We start from the raw sequence: 19922 nt of genomic DNA on the forward strand, positions 1-19922 counted from the left end.
AAATAGACTCAAGTATTGAACGTTGTTGTCCTACGGCTGCTCCCTGTTCAGGACAACACAGCAGATCATCCAATACGTACTGTATATTTGAATTGGCACAGGTTTTACACCGGATGTTCTGCCTGATGCAACCCTCCCATTTTTCCAGGACTGAGAGTTAACCCCTCAGTGGCTGGGTAGTTTTCCTGCACCGAGGAATTAAACCTGGCTGGCAGCGGTGAGATTGGTTGACTGGTTGATACACAGACAGATACACACAGTGTTTCCCACTCACCCACAACCCCATTCTCTTTATTATAAAGCGAATTATACAAATATGCTTCAGTTTAGATGAGTAACATACAAACTTTCCTGTGTTATCTTGACTGTTGTCATTGTGGTCTGCATATGTGGGTCTAGTGGTTATGGTCTTGGGCTACAAATCTGAAGGTTGGCCCCTGTTGGGCCCCTGAGCAAGGCCCTCAACCCTCAGTTGTAATAAAAAAAATAATGAAATAATGTAAGGGTAAGGATATTTGCCAAATGCTGGAAATGTAAATTGGAAATGTCCTTAAAAAGTATATTAAAATTTTTTTTATTATTATTATTATTTATGGTATGTTTTAAAGGTACATACCATCACATTAAATATTGGAATGGTCTGTTAAAGACATTGCTTATGACATGACGAGTCATATGACATGGCTCAGCTGACTTACACAACACATGCAGATCAGCTGCGAGGACTACATTGCTGATTGTCTGCCTGTTAGTGCCTCAGTAGTGTTCACCAGTGGACCATGGTGCAGGAATATCAGTCACCGGTGCGGGTCTACAAGCACCCCTTTGAACTTATAATGGCGGTAAGTGCGGTTTTGTATGATTACGTGTACTGTATGTGCTGATATGTGTGCAGGAAAAGTTTGCCTGAAAGTGTGTGTATATACAATATTGTATCAGGTGGAAGATACTGTAGCAGATAAATGAAAATTTAATGTGCTGTTTTTTTTTTTTGTCTAATTTATGTCACTCTTTGTCATTTGACCTTGTAGTTTGTAGTTCATCAGAACTGTTTGTAAAAGTCTTTCATTTCTCCCTCTGTGACTTTATGGTGCTTCATTCAATGGCTTTTTATGGCTTCTCTTGGCCAAGTAAATGGACCGGTTCCAATCTGAGTGAATATTTAACCTATGCACCTCTAATATCTGCCATGTGAGAAGAGTTGAACTCTGCTCTGTGTTCAGCATAGAGTCTGTTGAAATGCATTTGGAATAAATCTTTTTTTTTTCCAGGAGTTTACAGTATAGACCAGTTAATATGCAGAAGATTGGCAGACTCTTAGCAGACAGAGAAATGGAAGGATGACGTGCATATGATGTAATCTAGAGTTATATACAGTATCAAAATATTCTAAATTCAGGATAATCTGTTACAGTAGGTAGCTCTTTTATACAGCCCCATAAAGTCCTATTTGTTAGGCAGAATCAGGACATTTGTCTTCAAAGCTCCCTTATTTAAGAGAAATTTTATTACCATGCAGCACTCTGTGTGTTTCTTGGCAAAGACATTATAACATTTCTTTTCACAGTGAGAGGGTTTAATGAAAGTTTAAAACCATGGTAGGTAGAATTATGTCTTTAATCCGGTCCCTACAGGGACGTTGTTAACCATGATAAAAGGCAATGTGTGTAATAAAAGAGTACAATTCCACAAATACCTTATAATAAATTGAGTAGACAACAGAGATGCTTGGACATTTGAAATGACTTCTGTGTAAATTTATATTTATATATATTTAAATTTATACATACAAACTGACCATATAATACAACCCTTTCACCACAAAATTGACCAAGAGAGTCTCACATCTAAATTTTCTTCACATCACCTGCTTTGAATATGTAAATAAATACATATATTTTGGTGCCAGCATTGCAGGGTAAAATAGTTTAAAGTCTGTTGGTGACAAAAATATTATTCACTTGTACTCAAATATTACACTCTTTAGTAATACACTGGTTGTGGTGAAGGCGAGTGCAAGTACTGACAAATTATTTTATACAGAACAGTGAAATAATGCAGACTATGAAAGAGGTTTTAGTGCAAACACAACAAATACAACAGCAGCAAGAGCTTTACAAAGAAACCCACAGAAATCAGAACTTAAATGAGTGCCAATAAGGACTAAAATGAAACCGTGTCAAGTGATCAGTGATGTGCATAGTCATGTGACTTGCTTTGGTTGATGAGTTATTTATTTCAGCACCAGGTTTGGGCATGACGGTTATTTTTTCAACAAAATTATCCAGTGTTGTATTGTGTACACACTTGTACTTGAAGATTCATTCATTCATTTTCTACCGCTTATCCGAACTACCTCGGGTCACAAGGAGCCTGTGCCTATCTCAGGCGTCATCGGGCATCAAGGCAGGATACACCCTGGATGGAGTGCCAACCCATCGCAGGGCACACACACACACACACACACACACACACACTCATTCACTCACACTCTATGGACAATCCAGAGATGCCAATCAACCTTCCATGCATATTTTTGGACTGGGGGAGGAAACCGGAGTACCCGGAGAAAACCCCCGAGGCACGGGGAGAACATGCAAACTCCACACACACAAGGCGGAGGCGGGAATCGAACCCCCAACCCTGGAGGTGTGAGGCGAACGAGCTAACCACTAAGCCACCGTGCCCTATGTACTTGAAGATACTCAGTAAAATCGTCTGCTTTTCTGCATATACTATACACAGGGATTAAGTGCTGAGCAATAACGTTTCACTTCGAGCTGTGGTAGGAGTAAAGAATATTTAACCAGGATGAAACTTGTTGTGATAAAATTTCTTGTAGAAGAATGATTTAACCAAGAAGGCTGAAAAAGACAACGATAATTAACAACATAAAATGACAAATTAGTGAATAAATAGAACAAACAAACAAAAAGCAATAATACAGTTGGGTATCACAGAAACTAGTGAATGGCACAAATGGAGCTTTAAGTGCTTTTGTAAGTTGTTCCATGTTGTTGGGGCATTTAGTTTAAAACACTTTTTCCCCAGTTCAGTCCCAACACATGAAAAAGCAAAACACAAGGCTCCAGATTACTGATCAGCAGGTTGGGAGTTCAAGCCTCAGCATTAAAGCCCCAGCACTGCCAAGCTGCCTCTTTCGGGCCCTTTGAGCAGGGCAATTAACCCTTTCTTACTTATGGCCAATGCTGCACCCTGACTTTCCAAGATGGGATATGTAAAAGAAAAGAATCCCACTGTGCTGTACAGTAATGCATAAATGACAAATACAGGCTTCTTCTCCTTCTTCTAGATTATTGACATCAAAGCCATTTCATTTGATGCTGTTTTGGTTAGTAATACAGTTTAAAATGGACGCTATTTAAAATAGTAATGAAGTTTTGGTTCATAAAAACCTTAATTCTGTCAAACTTTTTTAAGTACATTTAATCCGAAATGGAAGGTGAAACAAGCCAATAACACATCAACAATTCCTTTTAATTGTCTTTGTTAATCGCTGTTTCATTTCACACTTATTCGCCGTTTCAAGGTTCGTTCTGAGTGCAGAAGCGGCTATAAACAAAAGAGACTTCAAATAGTATATACATACTATATATATTTTTTATAAATGATCAAATATATAAGAATTGATGCTTTTGCTGTTTCATTAGCAATCAGGTAACACAGATGAACAGCTGCATCACTGAGGTCCCAGCTACGATCATCAACTGACTGCTGTTTCTTCAACCCCAGCAGCAAAATTGCAAATTGTTGTATTTTTCAGCATGAGGAGTCTGATAATGGTGCTAGACATACTTTCAGCATCGCTCTGGGCTTTTAAACACAACAAATTAAACACACTAGCTTTCCTCTTATCTCGATGTAGGAACTGGGACATTTTTCTTAGAAAACTTGACATTCTCTGTCCACTTTATATATCCTTTGGAAATAGACATGATTAGAGCATTCTCAAATTTTGTCAGTTGCCATATCCATGTCTGAGTTTATTGTTCTATTTTGTTCTAGAGTTGTGTCCCAAAGGATGTTATACACACTATGTACAAGTGTGTATACGACGGCTTGTATCATTCGCAAATGACGTTAAACGCACAACACCGCTAGCTTTAGCAGAATACAGTAAATTTCTGTTCTTGAAAAAAACTTACACAATGTGAGCTAAGCATTTATAAGATGTTTTGTCCACATGTTCTGTTTTTGGAGTGTCATCGGTCATCTTGAAAATTGTTTCTCATCCAAAATCCGAGCCAGGTAGCCCCATCCCTCATCAACTGTGCATGAAGTGTCATGTACCTTAAGTGCACTTCTATTTGTCAGATTTTTCAGTATGGAGACACTACTCACACTATTCATACTACAAAATGCTGTAGACTAGTACAGTGAATGGGTATGCCATTCGGGATACGCCTTAGGTCTTTTCTTTTGTTTTAGATACATGAATACATAAATGTTTTCCAAACATTTATGACAATTTTTTATGACAAATATTTGACATATCTGGCCTACAAACTTGTGCGTGTGTGTGTGTGTGTGTGTGTGTGTGTGTGTGTGTGTGTGTGTGTGTGTGTGTGTGTGTGTGTGTGTGTGTGTGTGTGTGTGTGTGTTCTTGAAAATGGTCCACTGTAGCAATCTGAAGAGAAGTTCAGAAACATTACGAAACATGACAAAATTTGTGATAAGAAAACTGGAAGTAAGGAATTTTACACCGCTGAAATCAGGCTCTCTTTAAACACTGCTATATTTAGACCATTCTTCAAACCACTTTTGAGCATGGCCAGATTTGGCAGGGACTGCGACATATGTAAAACACTGCTGTCAAAATCAGTGGCTCCGAATGACATTCTCTACCTCTTTGTCTGTTTCAGAATGAAATATGGCACCACACAGAATCAAACAATGGCTCATTAGCTGTTTTGAAGCACATTATTAATGGGCCTAGTGTAATAAAATATTACCAAAGTTCTACATGGCACATTTACTAGAAGTTTTACAGTACATTATATTACATTACACTACAAATGAGCAATCTCAGAGAAAATATCAAGCAATAGAAACAATAAAATGTATCCCTCAGTAAGTCAGGGGGTATATGGAGCTCCAGCTGGTAGATTCTGTCCAAGCTGATAAGGACATGTCCATTTGATTGTTCTTTTCACACCACACTGCACAGCAGGCTGTTTCGCAAAATATCTCAAACAACTGCCTTCTTCCTCAGTGTGCTGTCTGTATTTACTGGCACTTCCTGTGGTTATGAAATCAGCTTTTTATTATATTACCATATCTGCTATTACTTGTCTAGTATTGTTTCCTGTACTGTATAATTCTTTTTTCTTCTTCAATGACATCAGAGACATTGTGACGGTTTCAGCTCGGCGTACTCCAGCAGTGTTTACTTAAAAAAACTTTTCATAGCAACATAGTGATTCGAAGCACAATGCTGTCCATCTTGACAAGCATTAGTGTTCTGTATATTGACTGCAGCTAAATTGATGACCGTGGCTGTTACAGTAGGTGACCACTTGGAAATAAGATGATGTTGTTGTTGTTTTTTTCGTTTGGATTGTATAAATATATAATGGTTGTTCAGATTCACACAAGGTCTTGTTAGATAAAGTCAGCACACTCCACTGTCACTAGACCTTAAATCAAACCATAGACCTGATGCTGAGTTTGTGTCTCAAGGGGCAGAGATTTTCAAATCGTGCCATATAAATTCTCTTTACAGAGTGCCTGCGTCTGTATGAGTCAGCTAAGTTCTGCATCTAGGAAATTTATGTGTTTACACTTCTAAACTAACCCGCCCCACCCCCCGAGCACTGAGATAGCTGCTCTAATGGGAAGGGAAAAGCTACTGCTATAGAGAATATCTAAGGGATAGAAACCAGAAGACAAACACAGACTCAATAAATCTTACAGATTCGGGTAGATTCCGGTAGTGTTAATGTTACTGGTGTTAATATTCATGGCACTATTAATACTGGTGTCATTTTCCATTCGAATCATAATTCGTATTACTTCCAGGGGGCGGTAGCATTGAAGAGATCTACATAATTAATTAAAGCTCAAACCACGGCACCGGTGAATATTCTGATTGGTCAGAAGGCACTCATTAATTTCCTATGAGAGGATGACTGTGACTTTTGTGTCTGCCACATAACAAATCACAGGTTTATATTATTGCCATCTTTGTAATACTTTATCGTTTGTATAGTAAATATGTGTCTATAGTGGATGTCTTCTATACTGTATACAGATACAAAAATAAGCAGAAATAAAGAGAGAATGTTGATAGAATGGCGGTTTTTATCTACAGCACTCAATGTCACTTTAAATGGAGGAGTACAATGTCTTTAATAGTTAAATAATAGGTTAATGTTAGCAAATTGTTGTGGTATAAGAGGAATAAAACACCTTGTACATGCTGTATCACCAACACGGGGTTGATTTAGACAAGAAATTTATAACCTATTAAAATATAGTTTGTATCCTTATATATTTCTTACATTTTTTGCAAAACCTTTCTGTCTATACCAAAACATTTCACAATATTGCACACATTGTGAACACTGTGAAAATTGTTTCAGTAAAGAGTGTGTGTTTATGAGACATGGGGGTGGAATAGCTAACCAGTCATGCAAAATGACTCAAAACGCCTCACTGATTGATCAGAATGCACAGAGTCTGACCTTCCAAAAGGGTCAAGAGAGTTACAGAGTAGTCCTTTGGGGGAAAAAACAACAATTGCTGCAGTCTAAGAACAGAATTTTGTCAAGTAAGATAGGGGTCTTTAGGGTCAGAGCAGAAGAAAGAGAGTATTGTGTATGTCTCATGTATATCTGCAGGCGGCCTACAAAGCACGACTCTGCTGTTTAATGAAAGCCTTGGGGTAAATATTGACATAGAGACAGCATGAGTGAATGGCTTATTCATTTAAGCTGTAAAGTCAGCTAGAGGAAATAACACCTTAGAATAACACATGTTCAAACTTTATAGTGAATTCAGATATTAAAAGACCAAAACAGACAAATTAATCAATCTATCAATCAATCAATCTATCAATCAATCACTCAATCTTGGTATTAATGTTGGGCATATTTAGATTTTTTTTTTGTATTCGGTAGTATATATATATATATATATATATATATATATATATATATATATATATATATATATATATATATATATAATTTTATATACTTGTTGTCCTTGAACATAATTACATATGACATGACACCAGGTTATGAAGAACATTTCAGTATCTACATGTCATGTGCCTGCATGTCTTCTCACAGGCCTACGAGCGAAGATTTCCAACCTGTCCCCTCATCCCCATTTTTGTGCACAGCGACATCATCAGTGAAAGTCAGAGCGAAGACGGAGCAACTCATGTAATCGAGCGAAGGTGTGCACTTGACGTGGATGCCCCTCGACTGTTAAAGAAGGTAAATGTGTTCCAAAAATCACAGCCTCCATAAGCAACAGCCCAACATGAAATAATTGGTTTATTTAAATTTAGTCCACTATCATGAACATCGTCTACATTTCATTCATAATGAAATGATAATAATGATGATAATAATAAAAACACACCCATGTAGAAAATCAACACAATAACCTAGAGGTTACAACAGGAATTCTCAGATATTTCTTAGCTGGGTGTCACAGCAGACACTGAGACAGATGCGGCTGCAACTGAGGCGGTTTTAATGACACAACAGCAACAAATCCAAATCGATTCAAACCCAAGGTCAGTATAAGCAGAACAGAGCAAAAGACTATAATCACGAACCAGAAACGAGATCAAACCTGGGCAGGCAAAGAATACCAAAGTGAAACCGCTTGGCTTGAAACATCAACAGGAATGAAACACTGTGCATGTATTTAATGAGTAGTGTAAGAATGAAAGTCTATTTTCAGTTGTGGGAAAGGGAAGAAAAAACAAATGAATGTTTTTTATGATCATCCACTTGCGTGCTCTTATCTGAACTGTAGTCAGTGCTGTATACACAGTGGTGTGTCAGTTCTCTCACTCTTTCAGTTAAGAGAACACTCCATCACTCTGCTCTACATTATTTATTCATTTATATCATATTTGACTAGTTATGTAGTTAATTAATACTAAGCCTACTACTAGCTTAACATTAGTGAGGAAAGAATTATTTGGCCTGTTTGTTTTTTAGTTTTTTGACATTAGGCCTCATTTTTGTAACAAAACTCTCAGGTATTGACATTAGGCCTATTTTTGTAGGTCCTCAACATTCTATAGCTGCAGTTTTATTCTTGATATATTGGTTGTAAAATATATCTTGTGTTGCACTTTAGAATCTTATCATTAATGATCCTGGTGACCTGGGGTCGTCGTGTGTTTCGGGTCTTTCAACATCACACATACTCACCTCGGAGACTGAGCTCAGGGTGATCAGGTCCTGATTGCTTTCCACATATTATATTCTACAGATTACCCTGTTTATCTGTCAGCCCTGCTAACATGTCTAATGCATCCAGAACCATACATCTATAGCAAGCACTATTTGGTCTGTTAAGCACCGTTTGGTCCTTAATAAAATCAAGCAATTTAAGTAAATTCAATATTTGTTATTTATTCCTTTGTATTCTTTGTCTGGTTTTGTATTTTATTGTACTTTATATGCGACTTATAGACACACTGAGCTAAACTGACTTCCAAACAAATTTCATCAGCACTGTTACATGGCAATAACAGTTCTAAATATGAAATCCTCAATCCCTTTAGATAGCAGGAGTCGACTACCTGTACTTTGTGCAGAAAAACACACTGGATCGGCGACAGAGGGTTCTGCATATAGAGACCTACAATGAATCCTTTTGCACCAGGGTGATGGTCAAAGAGCACTGCTGCTACAGGGTCAGAAACACACACTACACTAGTTAAATGACATCAAATAAATGATGAGACATTTTACTATGATAAATATCGAAGAAAGCCCCAAATGTAGCTTTAAGTAAATCATTTGGGAGTTTGCTAGTACTACTAATACTAATAACTTACATCATCTAGATACATCCAATAATCTCTCCACAGGTGCATCCAGAAAATGAAGAGTGGACATGTTTTGAGCAGTCAGCCAATATGGACATAAAGTCTTTCTTTGGATTTGAGGGTACAGCAGAGAAGATTGCTATGAGGCAATATGCTTCTAGTATTAATAAGGTGTGTGTGTGTGTGTGTGTGTGTGTGTATGTGTGTTTATATATATATATATTGGTGGGAATCCACAAAAATAGATATACCTGACAATTTTGTTTAAAAAAGCTCCCATAGCATCCTGTGTTGGGTATGAGTGACACACAAATGATTAGTTGAGGTTGTCTGAAGCATTGCTCAGCCATGACATTTACAAAGCAGTTCCTGAACACTGCTCTGTAAGCCATCCTTTCAAGTAAAGGCAAATGAGAAAAGTCTGTAATGTGAGGTGTTTTTTCAGTTTGCTGTCTATATCCCTGTACAAACCTGATTGCAAAAAAGTTGGGACACTGTACAAATTATGAATAAAAACAGAATGCAATGATGTGGAAGTTTCAAATGTCAATATTTTATTCAGAATACAATATACAGTAGATGACATATCAAATGTTTAAATTGAGAAAATGTAAGTTGATTTTAAATTTCATGGCATCAACACATCTCAAAAAAGTTGGGACAAGTCCATGTTTACCACTGTGTGGCATCCCCTCTTCTTTTTATAACAGTCTGCAAATGTCTGGGGACTGAGGAGACAAGTTGCTCAGGTTTAGGAATAGGAACGTTGTCCCATTCTTGTCTAATACAGGCTTTTAGTTGCTCAACTGTTTCAGGTCTTCTTTGTCACATCTTCCTCTTTATGATGTGCCAAATGTTTTCTATGGGTGAAAGATGTGGACTGCAGGCTGCCATTTCAGTACCTGGATCCTTCTTCTGCGCAGCCATGATGATGTAATTGATGCAGTATGTGGTCTGGCATTGTCATGTTGGAAAATGCAAGGTCTTCTCTGAAAGAGACGACGTCTGGATGGGAGCTTAAGTTGTTCTAGAACTTGGATATACCTTTCAGCATTGATGGTGCTTTTCCAGATGTGTAAGCTGCCCATGTCACACATGGAAGGCAACCCCATACCATCAGAGATGCAGGCTTCTGAGCGCTGATAACAACTTGGGTTGTCCCTGTCCTCTTTTTAGTCCGGATAACATGGTGTCCCAGTTTTCCAAAAAGAACTTTAAATTTTGATTCGTCTGACCACAGAACAGTTTTCCACTTCAGTTTGCCACAGTCCATTTTACATGAGCCTTGGCCCAGAGAAAACGATATGGCTTCTTTTTTTAATTATAGAGTTGGCGAATGGCACGATGAATTGTGTTCACCGACAATGTTTTCTGGAAGTATTCCTGAGCCTATGTTGTGATTTCCATAACAGTAGCATTCCTGTATGCGATACAGTGCCGTCTAAGGGCCCGAAGATCACGGGCATCCAGTATGGTTTTCAGCCTTAACCCTTACGCACAAAGATTGTTCCAGATTCTCTGACTCTGTGGATGATATTATGCACTGTAGATGATAACTTCCAACTTTTGCAAATTTTCTCTGAGAAACTCCTTTCTGATATTGCTCCACTATTTTTCACCTCAGCAATGGGGGAATTGGTGATCCTCTGCCCGTCTTAACGTCTGAGAGACATTGCCACTCTGAGAAGCTCATTTTATACCCAACCATGTCCCAATTGACCTAATAATTTGCAAATTGGTCCTCCAGCTGTTCCTTATATGTACATTTCACTTTTCCGGCCTCTTATTGCTGTCCCAACTTTTTTGGAATGTGTAGCTCTTATGACGTCCAATATGAGCTGATATTTGGCATGACATTTCAAAATGTCTCACTTTCAACATTTGATATGTTATCTATATTCTATTGTGAATAAAATATAAGTTTATGAGATTTGTAAATTATTGCATTCCTTTTTTATTCACAATTTGTACAGTGTCCCAATTTTTTTGGAATCAGGTTTGTACAGAAATTCTGCTTTGTCTCATCTACTGTAATTCTGTAGGGCAAGGAGATTATCGAATATTACCTCCGAGAGCTAGAGTCAGAGGGTATAACTAATATACCTCGCTGGACTCCTCCTTTCAGTACCACAGCATCAAGCAAGCTAACAGTCAACTTAGCTACCAACAGCAGCAAAGAAGAACATGATGGAGTCCACAGTAACCTCACAGAGACCATGCCTGCTTCTGTAGAAGGTAGAGAAACAGAGCATACTGTACCATATTTTTTATTTGTTGAACAAAGTAAGTATTATATTTTTATATTTCACTTCATTTGATCAAATAGGCATGACAACAATAAAACCATCTGTATAAACTGTAACAGCTGTCAGAAAACACATATATTATAGTTATAATTAATGTTTGGCTTTGCATTGTGACTGCTGCAGATAAGTTACATGCAGATTACATTAGACACTATCTAGGAGAGCTGAGCCCTCTGAATGAGAGTTGCTTCATCCGCCTACGGCAGTGGCTGAAGGAGACACACAAGGGAAAGGTAAGAAAAGATGACACAATCACAATTTTAAGTATAATAAATACCCAGAAAAGAAATATATTTTACAAAATACCTGTACATATGGTGGACACAAGATAAGCATTATAACATTTCAAAACACTAACCTCACTAGGCAGAGCTTCATAAACATTTTCTTGACCAGAATCTGTTATAATAAAATGGAAGGAACCAGATTTAAGTAGTGCTGAGTCAGTTCATATCTAGCTGGTATTAAAATCTCTTCTTGGCTAAGGGAAGGGAGTTGTGTTGGGATGAGTAAAAATTTGGGATGAATAGGGAGGGTACTGGTCTGGGGTTAGCGAATAAAAACTGAACATGTGAGGGAATGGTTGGAGTGAACAGGAAAGATGACTGGGATGAATAGGTTTGGAATATGTTGAGAGGTAAAAAGGCAGGGGATTGGGATGAGTGTAGAGATACATGTGTGGGAAAGAATGAGGAATGGATCCATAGGCAAGGAGATTAGGATGAGTAGAATTAAATGAGTCGGTATGTAGAGGGAAGCTAAATTAGATGAATGGTGTATTGGGATGAGTGGAAAGCGATGGAATGTATGAGGGAGCTGTCGATCTATATTTCCATCTCAACCGATCCATCACACATCCGATCCCTCTTTATTCATCTGAATCCATTCCTTTTGTTCATCTCATCCCCTAACCACAGTCAAGTAGGTTGGTTGAGTAGTGCAGTTCCAGGGGCTGTATGTTGGGATAATTCCATTTTAATAATTTATTGTTTTTAATTCTAACTGTAAAGTCAATTTTCTAATAGGTTGTATCCTCATTGTATTAAATGTGGATTTAGACTTATAACGTTCTTCCCTATGTCCATATGTCACAGCTCCCTAAAGACCAGCATGTGCTGAGGTTTCTGCGCTCACGGGACTTTAATGTAGAGAAAGCTCGAGAAACATTGTGCCATACACTCTCTTGGAGGAAGCAGCACCAGGTGGACTTCCTGTTGGACTCATGGAAGTGTCCACAACTGTTGCGTGACTACTACACAGGGGGATGGCACTATCATGACAAAGGCACGAAGGCCAAAGACCTTGTGGATGATATGATACAGTATTTAAACAAATCAATATATTTTTTTTAAAGGGAAGAAAAAAAAGGAGTTAGAAATGATCCATTATCTAAAATTAATCTCAAAAGGAGGTAAAGTTTTAGAGGTACCAGCCATTCAAATTAATCTTATGTGTAGATCAGTGTGTGCTAGATGAGAAGGCAAAGCAAATTCTAAAACAAAGACAAATTAGCTGACTGGAATCTATCATGCATTCCTCAAAAACTATAGTCTTTAGCTATAATTTATCATTCTTCTCCCCTATATAGTAACACTTTTTACTATTTCACTCCCATTTGTTCACATTTTCACACTCCCTGATTGGCAGTAGCTCCTGTCTGACACCATGCTGGATGTTCAGTGCCCAAACAGGAGAATGATGATGGTTGGCATGCCCGGACTACTGTATAAAATATGACTAGAGGTTTCCTGTCAAGTCAATTTAGTAAATTAAATTAAAAAAAGGTTGAATCAAATAAAATTACATAATGTTGAAACACACCCTTTAATTTTTTTTTTTTGTCATTTTTGTATTTGGAAATCTACCAATTCCTGCCCACTAGCTCGCTGTACCTTATCACAAGACAGCACATGTAAGTGCTAGCCTTGCATCTGTTTCCTATGAGAAGTGTTTTTTGCTTCTCATGCTACATTACAGGACAGCTGAACTCACCTGGAAAAAACAATTACTTCCCGCTTCTCCATACATGAGCTTAGGATAGAGAATAAGCCAGTATGTGATCCAGAGCTTGTATATCAAATTTTGCCCCTAAGACTCTTCACACAACCTCTAAAGGCACTAATTAAAATGCCCACCAAGAATATTGACAACCTAAGGAACAAAAGAGCCAAACAATATTTTATACACATACTGTACATATTCAAGTCATTTTCACTACTAAATTCATAGACTGTAGCATCTAGTGGAAATTACCAGCCTGAACCACATACATGTAACTACAAATGAGCGAAAATATAAATCAGCCATTGAAAGAAGAAGTGTAATAAACTACTAGTAAATGTATAGAAAACTTATTTTGTGCAGAACAAAGAGTAATTATTGTTTCTGTTTATCTGTTATATGTTAGGTGGCCTGCCTCTCTACATCTTACGGCTTGGACAAATGGACACCAAAGGACTTGTCCGGGCTTTAGGGGAAGAATCTCTTCTTCGGCATGTAAGCAGTGCAGTATTAAACATACAGTCAATTGGGCATGAATACGGTGCAGCCATGTTAGCTTATCTACTTCTACTCACTTTTCTTCTTCCTTCATCAGGTGCTATCTATCAATGAGGAAGGTCTCAAGCGCTGTGAGGAGAACACAATCATCTTTGGCAGACCCATTAGGTAGGATTAGTATATAACCCTGGGTTTTATACACTACGCTTCTGCCTATTTTTAATGCATTGGCTTGTGCATGTGTAGTTGCTGGTCCTGTCTAGTGGATCTGGAGGGGCTGACAATGAGGCATCTGTGGAGGCCAGGAATTAAAGCTTTACTGAGGATTATAGAGGTGGTGGAGGCCAACTATCCTGAGACACTGGGTCGGCTGCTTATATTGAGAGCTCCCCGTGTCTTTCCTGTGCTCTGGACACTGGTAATAACATGTATAGTTACATATCAAATTACAGTCAACTGCAACATTTTATACTGTTATTTTGTACACTGAACTCCATGCATAACTTTTAATATAAAAGTTTTGATATAATATAATATAATCTACAAGTATATTCAAAGTATTCTACTATGAGATATACTGTATTCTCCTCCAATAACATAAGCACATAAATTTTATGAAAGTAGCTGTGAAAGGGGCATTTTAGCATTACTGTATATCATAAACAAGGGATACCAGTACAAATTGATGCTACTGTATATCAAGTGTAGGATGTACAAAGTGCACAAATTTGAGAGTAACCTGATTTCAAAAAGTGGGGTGCAGTGGAAATTTGCTAGTCAGATTAATCAAGGATACCCAGCAGATTGATCCTGAGCTGGGGATACTGTCTGTGCTGCGTTTCATTGTCCCTCTGTTAATGTGGACTTCTGCTGGGATCTCTGGTTTCCTACCCTGGAACTGCTGTGAGGAAATATGATGGACTGCAAGTTACTGAATATGAATAAACTCAAGAGATTCTGAAATGATTAACAGCAAAACTAAACTGATTAATAAATGTGTGAACTTGCTGATTAATGTTATTATTATGTATACTATATGTACAATATGTGTATATTGTTATGTATATTCTGACAGCAAGGAGTATGAATTAGTGGTCATCAGTTTGTTTAGCCATACTGTATCTACCATAACAATCATTACATAGTTAGTTTTTCACATGTAAACAGGACTTGATAACTGTTACTAAACTAGCTAGCTTTGTCCTGGGTGCATGTGATTAACTAACTAGCTAATGGGCTGCGGTGGCCTAGTAGTTAGTGTTGGACTATAGATTGGATGTCTACGAGTTTAAATCTCAGATCTACCAAACTACCACTGCTGTGCCCCTGATCAATGCCCTTAAGCCTCAGTTGTATAAAATGAGATAAAAATTGTAAGTTACTCTGTGTACAGTATGGGTGTCTGCCAAATAATGTACATGTAATTATTGTGATAGTATATTTTGATATGGTTTGGTTAAATAAACTGCAAATGAATGCCTAAATGACTTAAATTCTAATTATATCTACTGATAAAATATGCTAGCTAGTTAACAGAAGCTTGGGGAGATTTGGGATGTAAGGATTATATGAAACAAATGTATTAGCTTATTCCCATGTATTTAAAAACCCTAGCTGTATAATAATCATAGTATTTTTAGGGGGATTTAAAATTAAAAAAAAAAAAATCCAACCTACTATCTATACATATGGACACTATTTCCTCTTATTTTGACTGCCACAAAATGTCATCACACATTGATTCATCAGCACTAAAATGTCATGTGTTAAATCAGGTGTTTTTACAATCTCTGTAGCCACGGATAATTAAATGTCATGTTTGTGCACAAGAGCCTTCTGTGTTATTGACCTCATAATCCATCCCCTAGATCAGCCCATTCATTGACGAGAACACTCGCAAGAAATTCCTCATCTATGCTGGGAATGACTATCAGGATTCAGGAGGATTGGTGGATTACATAGACAAAGAGATCATCCCTGACTTTCTTGGAGGAGATTGTCCAGTGAGTGGCCACGCATTGGGGTTAAATTAAGAGTGGTGAAGTAATGGAGTTACGTTAGTTTTTGTACCAGTCTTTGTATAACCTATATGGAGAAGCCGATCAGATTTGTTCAGGAATCGAGATTTCATTTGTCACAAACACTTCACAACTTTCAGTGAGCACCTACTTCTCCTGAGACTCTTCATATGAATAACTCAATTTAACCCATATAGCCAGTACACTGCTGTTTCACTCCACTGAGGGAATGGAGACTGACTTATCAGTTACTGAATTGAATTGTAAAAAGCATGTGTTCGGAAATGAAAGCGAGTCAGGAAATCTGTGAAAATTTTCCGTCTGTGCTCCATGTTGCAGTGTGATGTTCCGGAGGGTGGCCTGGTTCCCAAATCACTGTATCGCACTGCAGAGGAGCTGGAAAATGAGGAGATCAAACTCTGGACTGAAACTATCTACAAAACTGCAAGTGTCTTTAAAGGTGCTCCACATGAGGTATTTCAGAGCTCTTCATGCAACCTAAACTCATCTGGCAACCTAAACTCCTTGGCTCACCACAAAGTATATAAAATGTCATTGTGAGTAGTGCCATCTGCTGGTGATCTTAATAGAATGCAGTAAATCCAAACGCTCTCACAATAAGAGGGTTTTCATAACCTTAGATTAGGGATTCATGAGGAAGAGGAAACATGATAATTATTTTTCTCCAATATTCAATTTCCAATATTCAAATCCATATATTCCTGTGTTCCCATTTTTCATTGACAGGTGCTGATTGAAATCACAGAAGCATCATCAGTTATCACATGGGACTTTGACATTTGTAAAGGTGATGCTGTTTTCAACATCTATCACTCAAGAAAAGCTTCACAAACTCAAAAGAAAGATACTCTGACGAATCTGACTGGTCCTGGAGGCAACAACGTTCAAGTGATTGACAAGTCATGGATACTGGGAACGGACTACAGCTTGGTGGAAGCGGCTCTAGCTTGTAGAGAGGGCGAGAGCATACAGGTTACATGGCACATGCTAAGATAATTTTTAACATCAAGTCATTGCTTTATTAAATTTCTCTGATCTCTATTCCTGAATTATTGTCCCTGTGTGTCTTTCTGTAGGGCTCACATGTAACACGTTGGCCTGGTTTCTACATCCTGCAGTGGCGCTTCCACAGCTCAGCATCCAGCTTATCCTCACTTCAAGTCTCCACACAGAAGTGTCGGGTGATGTACTACACCGAAGTGCTGCAGTCTGCTGACTTCAGGTTTGCTTCATATGATTTTATGAGTTAACTCATGCAGGTCTTTTTTGTTGTTGTTGTTGTTGTTGTTTACAGTGAAAAAGTAAATGACTGCAAAGGATGTGATAATACTTGGCGTAAAGATTTGAATTAAACTTTAAATGAAAGTCTCATTAGGGACACATTATTGAATGAAAAAAAATGTAGAATATACATTTGTGTTAGTGTTCATTTAATCCTCATTATATTTGTAATGTTTTGCATAAACATTCCTCTGTAGAGAAATATATATATATATATATATATATATATATATATATATATATATATATATATATTTATATATATATATGTGTGTGTGTGTGAGAGTGTATATATTGTATATATTTATGTTTGTTTTTTAATTCATCATGTCTTAGGGGTTCTATGACAAGTCTAGAGTCCAGCCATAGTGGCTTCTCCCAGCTGAGCAGCACTACCACCTCTTCTGGCCAATCACATTCCAGCTCACTTGCTTCGCGGTAGAACATAAGACACATAAAACCTGAGATTGTTTGATACAAAATCCTGTAGAAATTGTTACACAGAATTTTGTGCTGTTTTTACTTAAGTTATGTTGTTTGAGTCATTTCACATTTCTTCTCATTTATATTTCTAATATACAGTAGTGTGAAAAAGTGTTTGCCCCCTTCCTGATTTTTAATTTTTTTGCATGTTTGTCACACTTTCAGATCAGATCATCAAACTAATTGAAATATTAGTCCAAGATAACACAAGTAAACACAACATGCGGTTTTTAAATGAAGGTTTTTATTATTAAGGTAAAACAAAATGTAAACCTATTGTACATGGCCCTGTGTGAAAAAGTGTTTGCCCCTTATAACTGGTTGGGCCACCCTTAGCAACAAGAACTGCAATCAAGCGTTTGCGATAACTTGTAATGAGTCTGTTACAGCGCTGTGGAGGAATTTGGGTCCACTGATATTTGCAGAATTGTTATAATTCAGCCACACTTGAGGGTTTATGAGCATGAACCGCCTTTTTTAAGGTCATGCCACAGCATCTCAATATTCAGGTCCGGATTCAGAGGTGGAATTGCTGGTGTGTTTTGGATCATTTTCCTTTCGCAGAACCCAAGTGCACTTTAGCTTAAGGTCACGAACAGATAGCTGCACATTGTCCCTCAGGATTTTTTGGGAGACAGCAGAGTTCATGGTCTTCCAGGTCCTGAAGCAGCAAAAACAGTACCAGACCGTCACCCTACTGTACCACCACCATATTTTACTTTTGGTACGATGGGTTTTTTTTCTGAAATGCAGTTACTTTTGTAATAGGACATACAACTTCCAAGAAGTTCAGCTTTTGTCTCATCAGTCCACAAAGTATTTCCCCAAAAGTCTTGGGGATCATCAAGATGTTTTCTGGCAAATCTGAGACGAGCCTTTATGTTTTTTTTTTTTGCTCAGTAGTGGTTTTCATCTTGGAACTCTGTCATGCAGTTCATTTTTGCCCGGTCTCTTTCTTATGGTGGAGTCATGAACACTGACCTTAACTGAGGCAAGTGAGGCCTGCGGTTCTTTGGAAGATGTTGTGGGATCTTTTGTGACATCTTGGGTGAGTTATTGCTGCGCTTTTGGGGTAATTTTGTTCGGCTGGCCACTCCTGGGAATGTTCACCACTGTTCCATGTTTTTGCCATTTGTGGATAATGGCTCTCACTGTGGTTCGCTGGAGTCCCAAAGCTTTAGAAATGGCTTAATAACCCTTTCCAGAATGATAGATCTCAATTACTTTCTTTCTCATCCTGAATTACTTTAGATCTCAGCATGATGTGTAGCTTTTGAGGATCTTTTGATCTACTTCACTGTCAGTCAGGTCTTATGTAAGTGCTTTCTTAATTGCGAACAGGTGAGGCAGATCAGGCCTGGGTGTGGCTAGAGAAATTGACCTCAGGTGTGATAAACCACAGTTAAGTTAAGATAAACCACAGAGGGGTAAACACTTTTTCACACAGGGCCATGTGAGTTTGGATTTTATTTTCCCTTAATAATAAAAACCTTCATTTAAAAACTGCATGTTGTGTTTACTTGTTTTATCTTTGATTAATATTTAAATTAGTTTGGGGAGGCACGGTGGCTTAGTGTTTAACACGTTCGCCTCACACATCCAGGGTTGGGGGTTCGATTCCCGTAGTCCGTATTGTATTGTCCGTAGTGTTTGATCGCGTGAGTGTGTGTGTGCCCTGCGATGGGTTGGCACTCCGTCCAGGTTGTATCCTGCCTTGATGCCCGATGATGCCTGAGATAGGCACAGGCTCCCCGCGACCAGAGTAGTTTGGATAAGCAAAAGAAAATGAGTGAGTGAGTAAATTTGTTTGATGATCTGAAACATTAAAGTGTGACAAACGTGCAAAAAATTAAAAAAATCATGAAGGGTGCAAACACTTTTTCACATCACTGTATATATGTTTGTGATGTCATTTTTTCATAATTTCTTAGACAAATGTCTTTTTTTTTAGTCATGAGTCAGCTCCAGAAACAATAAAGATGGGTATATCTTAAAAAATGGGATGTCTTTGTGGTTACTCAGCTTAACCTGGCAGGAAAAAGATCCATTCATTACTTTTCTGTACTGCTTGGAGTCTATCCCAGGAGACTTGGGGCACAAGGTGGGGGTCCCGTCGCAAGGTAAAATCCCACAGATCCTCACACATTAGAGACGATAAAGAGATGTTAATCAGCCTGCAATGCAAATCTTTGGCCTGGGGGAGGTACCAGGGCCCGTATTCATGAAAATTCTTAGTTTAAAGAGTTTCTTAGAAATGTGAGCATTTTGCCTTAA

General features: G+C 38.0%; 1 protein-coding gene across 1 annotated transcript; it reads left to right on the top strand.

The window, feature by feature from the left end:
* The first annotated feature begins 688 nt into the window (after positions 1-688).
* LOC113639457 (SEC14-like protein 1) lies at positions 689-19194 on the top strand. The gene is made up of 15 exons (XM_027141280.2): positions 689-842; positions 7314-7463; positions 8774-8905; positions 9083-9211; positions 11083-11275; positions 11470-11579; positions 12441-12630; positions 13754-13842; positions 13943-14013; positions 14092-14263; positions 15714-15848; positions 16203-16337; positions 16611-16856; positions 16961-17106; positions 17502-19194. The coding sequence occupies exons 1-15, from the start codon at positions 780-782 to the stop codon at positions 17605-17607; spliced, it is 2067 nt and encodes a 688-aa protein (XP_026997081.1). The 5' UTR covers positions 689-779; the 3' UTR covers positions 17608-19194.
* The last annotated feature ends 728 nt before the right edge of the window (positions 19195-19922 follow it).

The sequence above is a fragment of the Tachysurus fulvidraco genome, chromosome 15 (genome assembly GCF_022655615.1).
Source record: "Tachysurus fulvidraco isolate hzauxx_2018 chromosome 15, HZAU_PFXX_2.0, whole genome shotgun sequence".
NCBI lineage: Eukaryota > Metazoa > Chordata > Actinopteri > Siluriformes > Bagridae > Tachysurus > Tachysurus fulvidraco.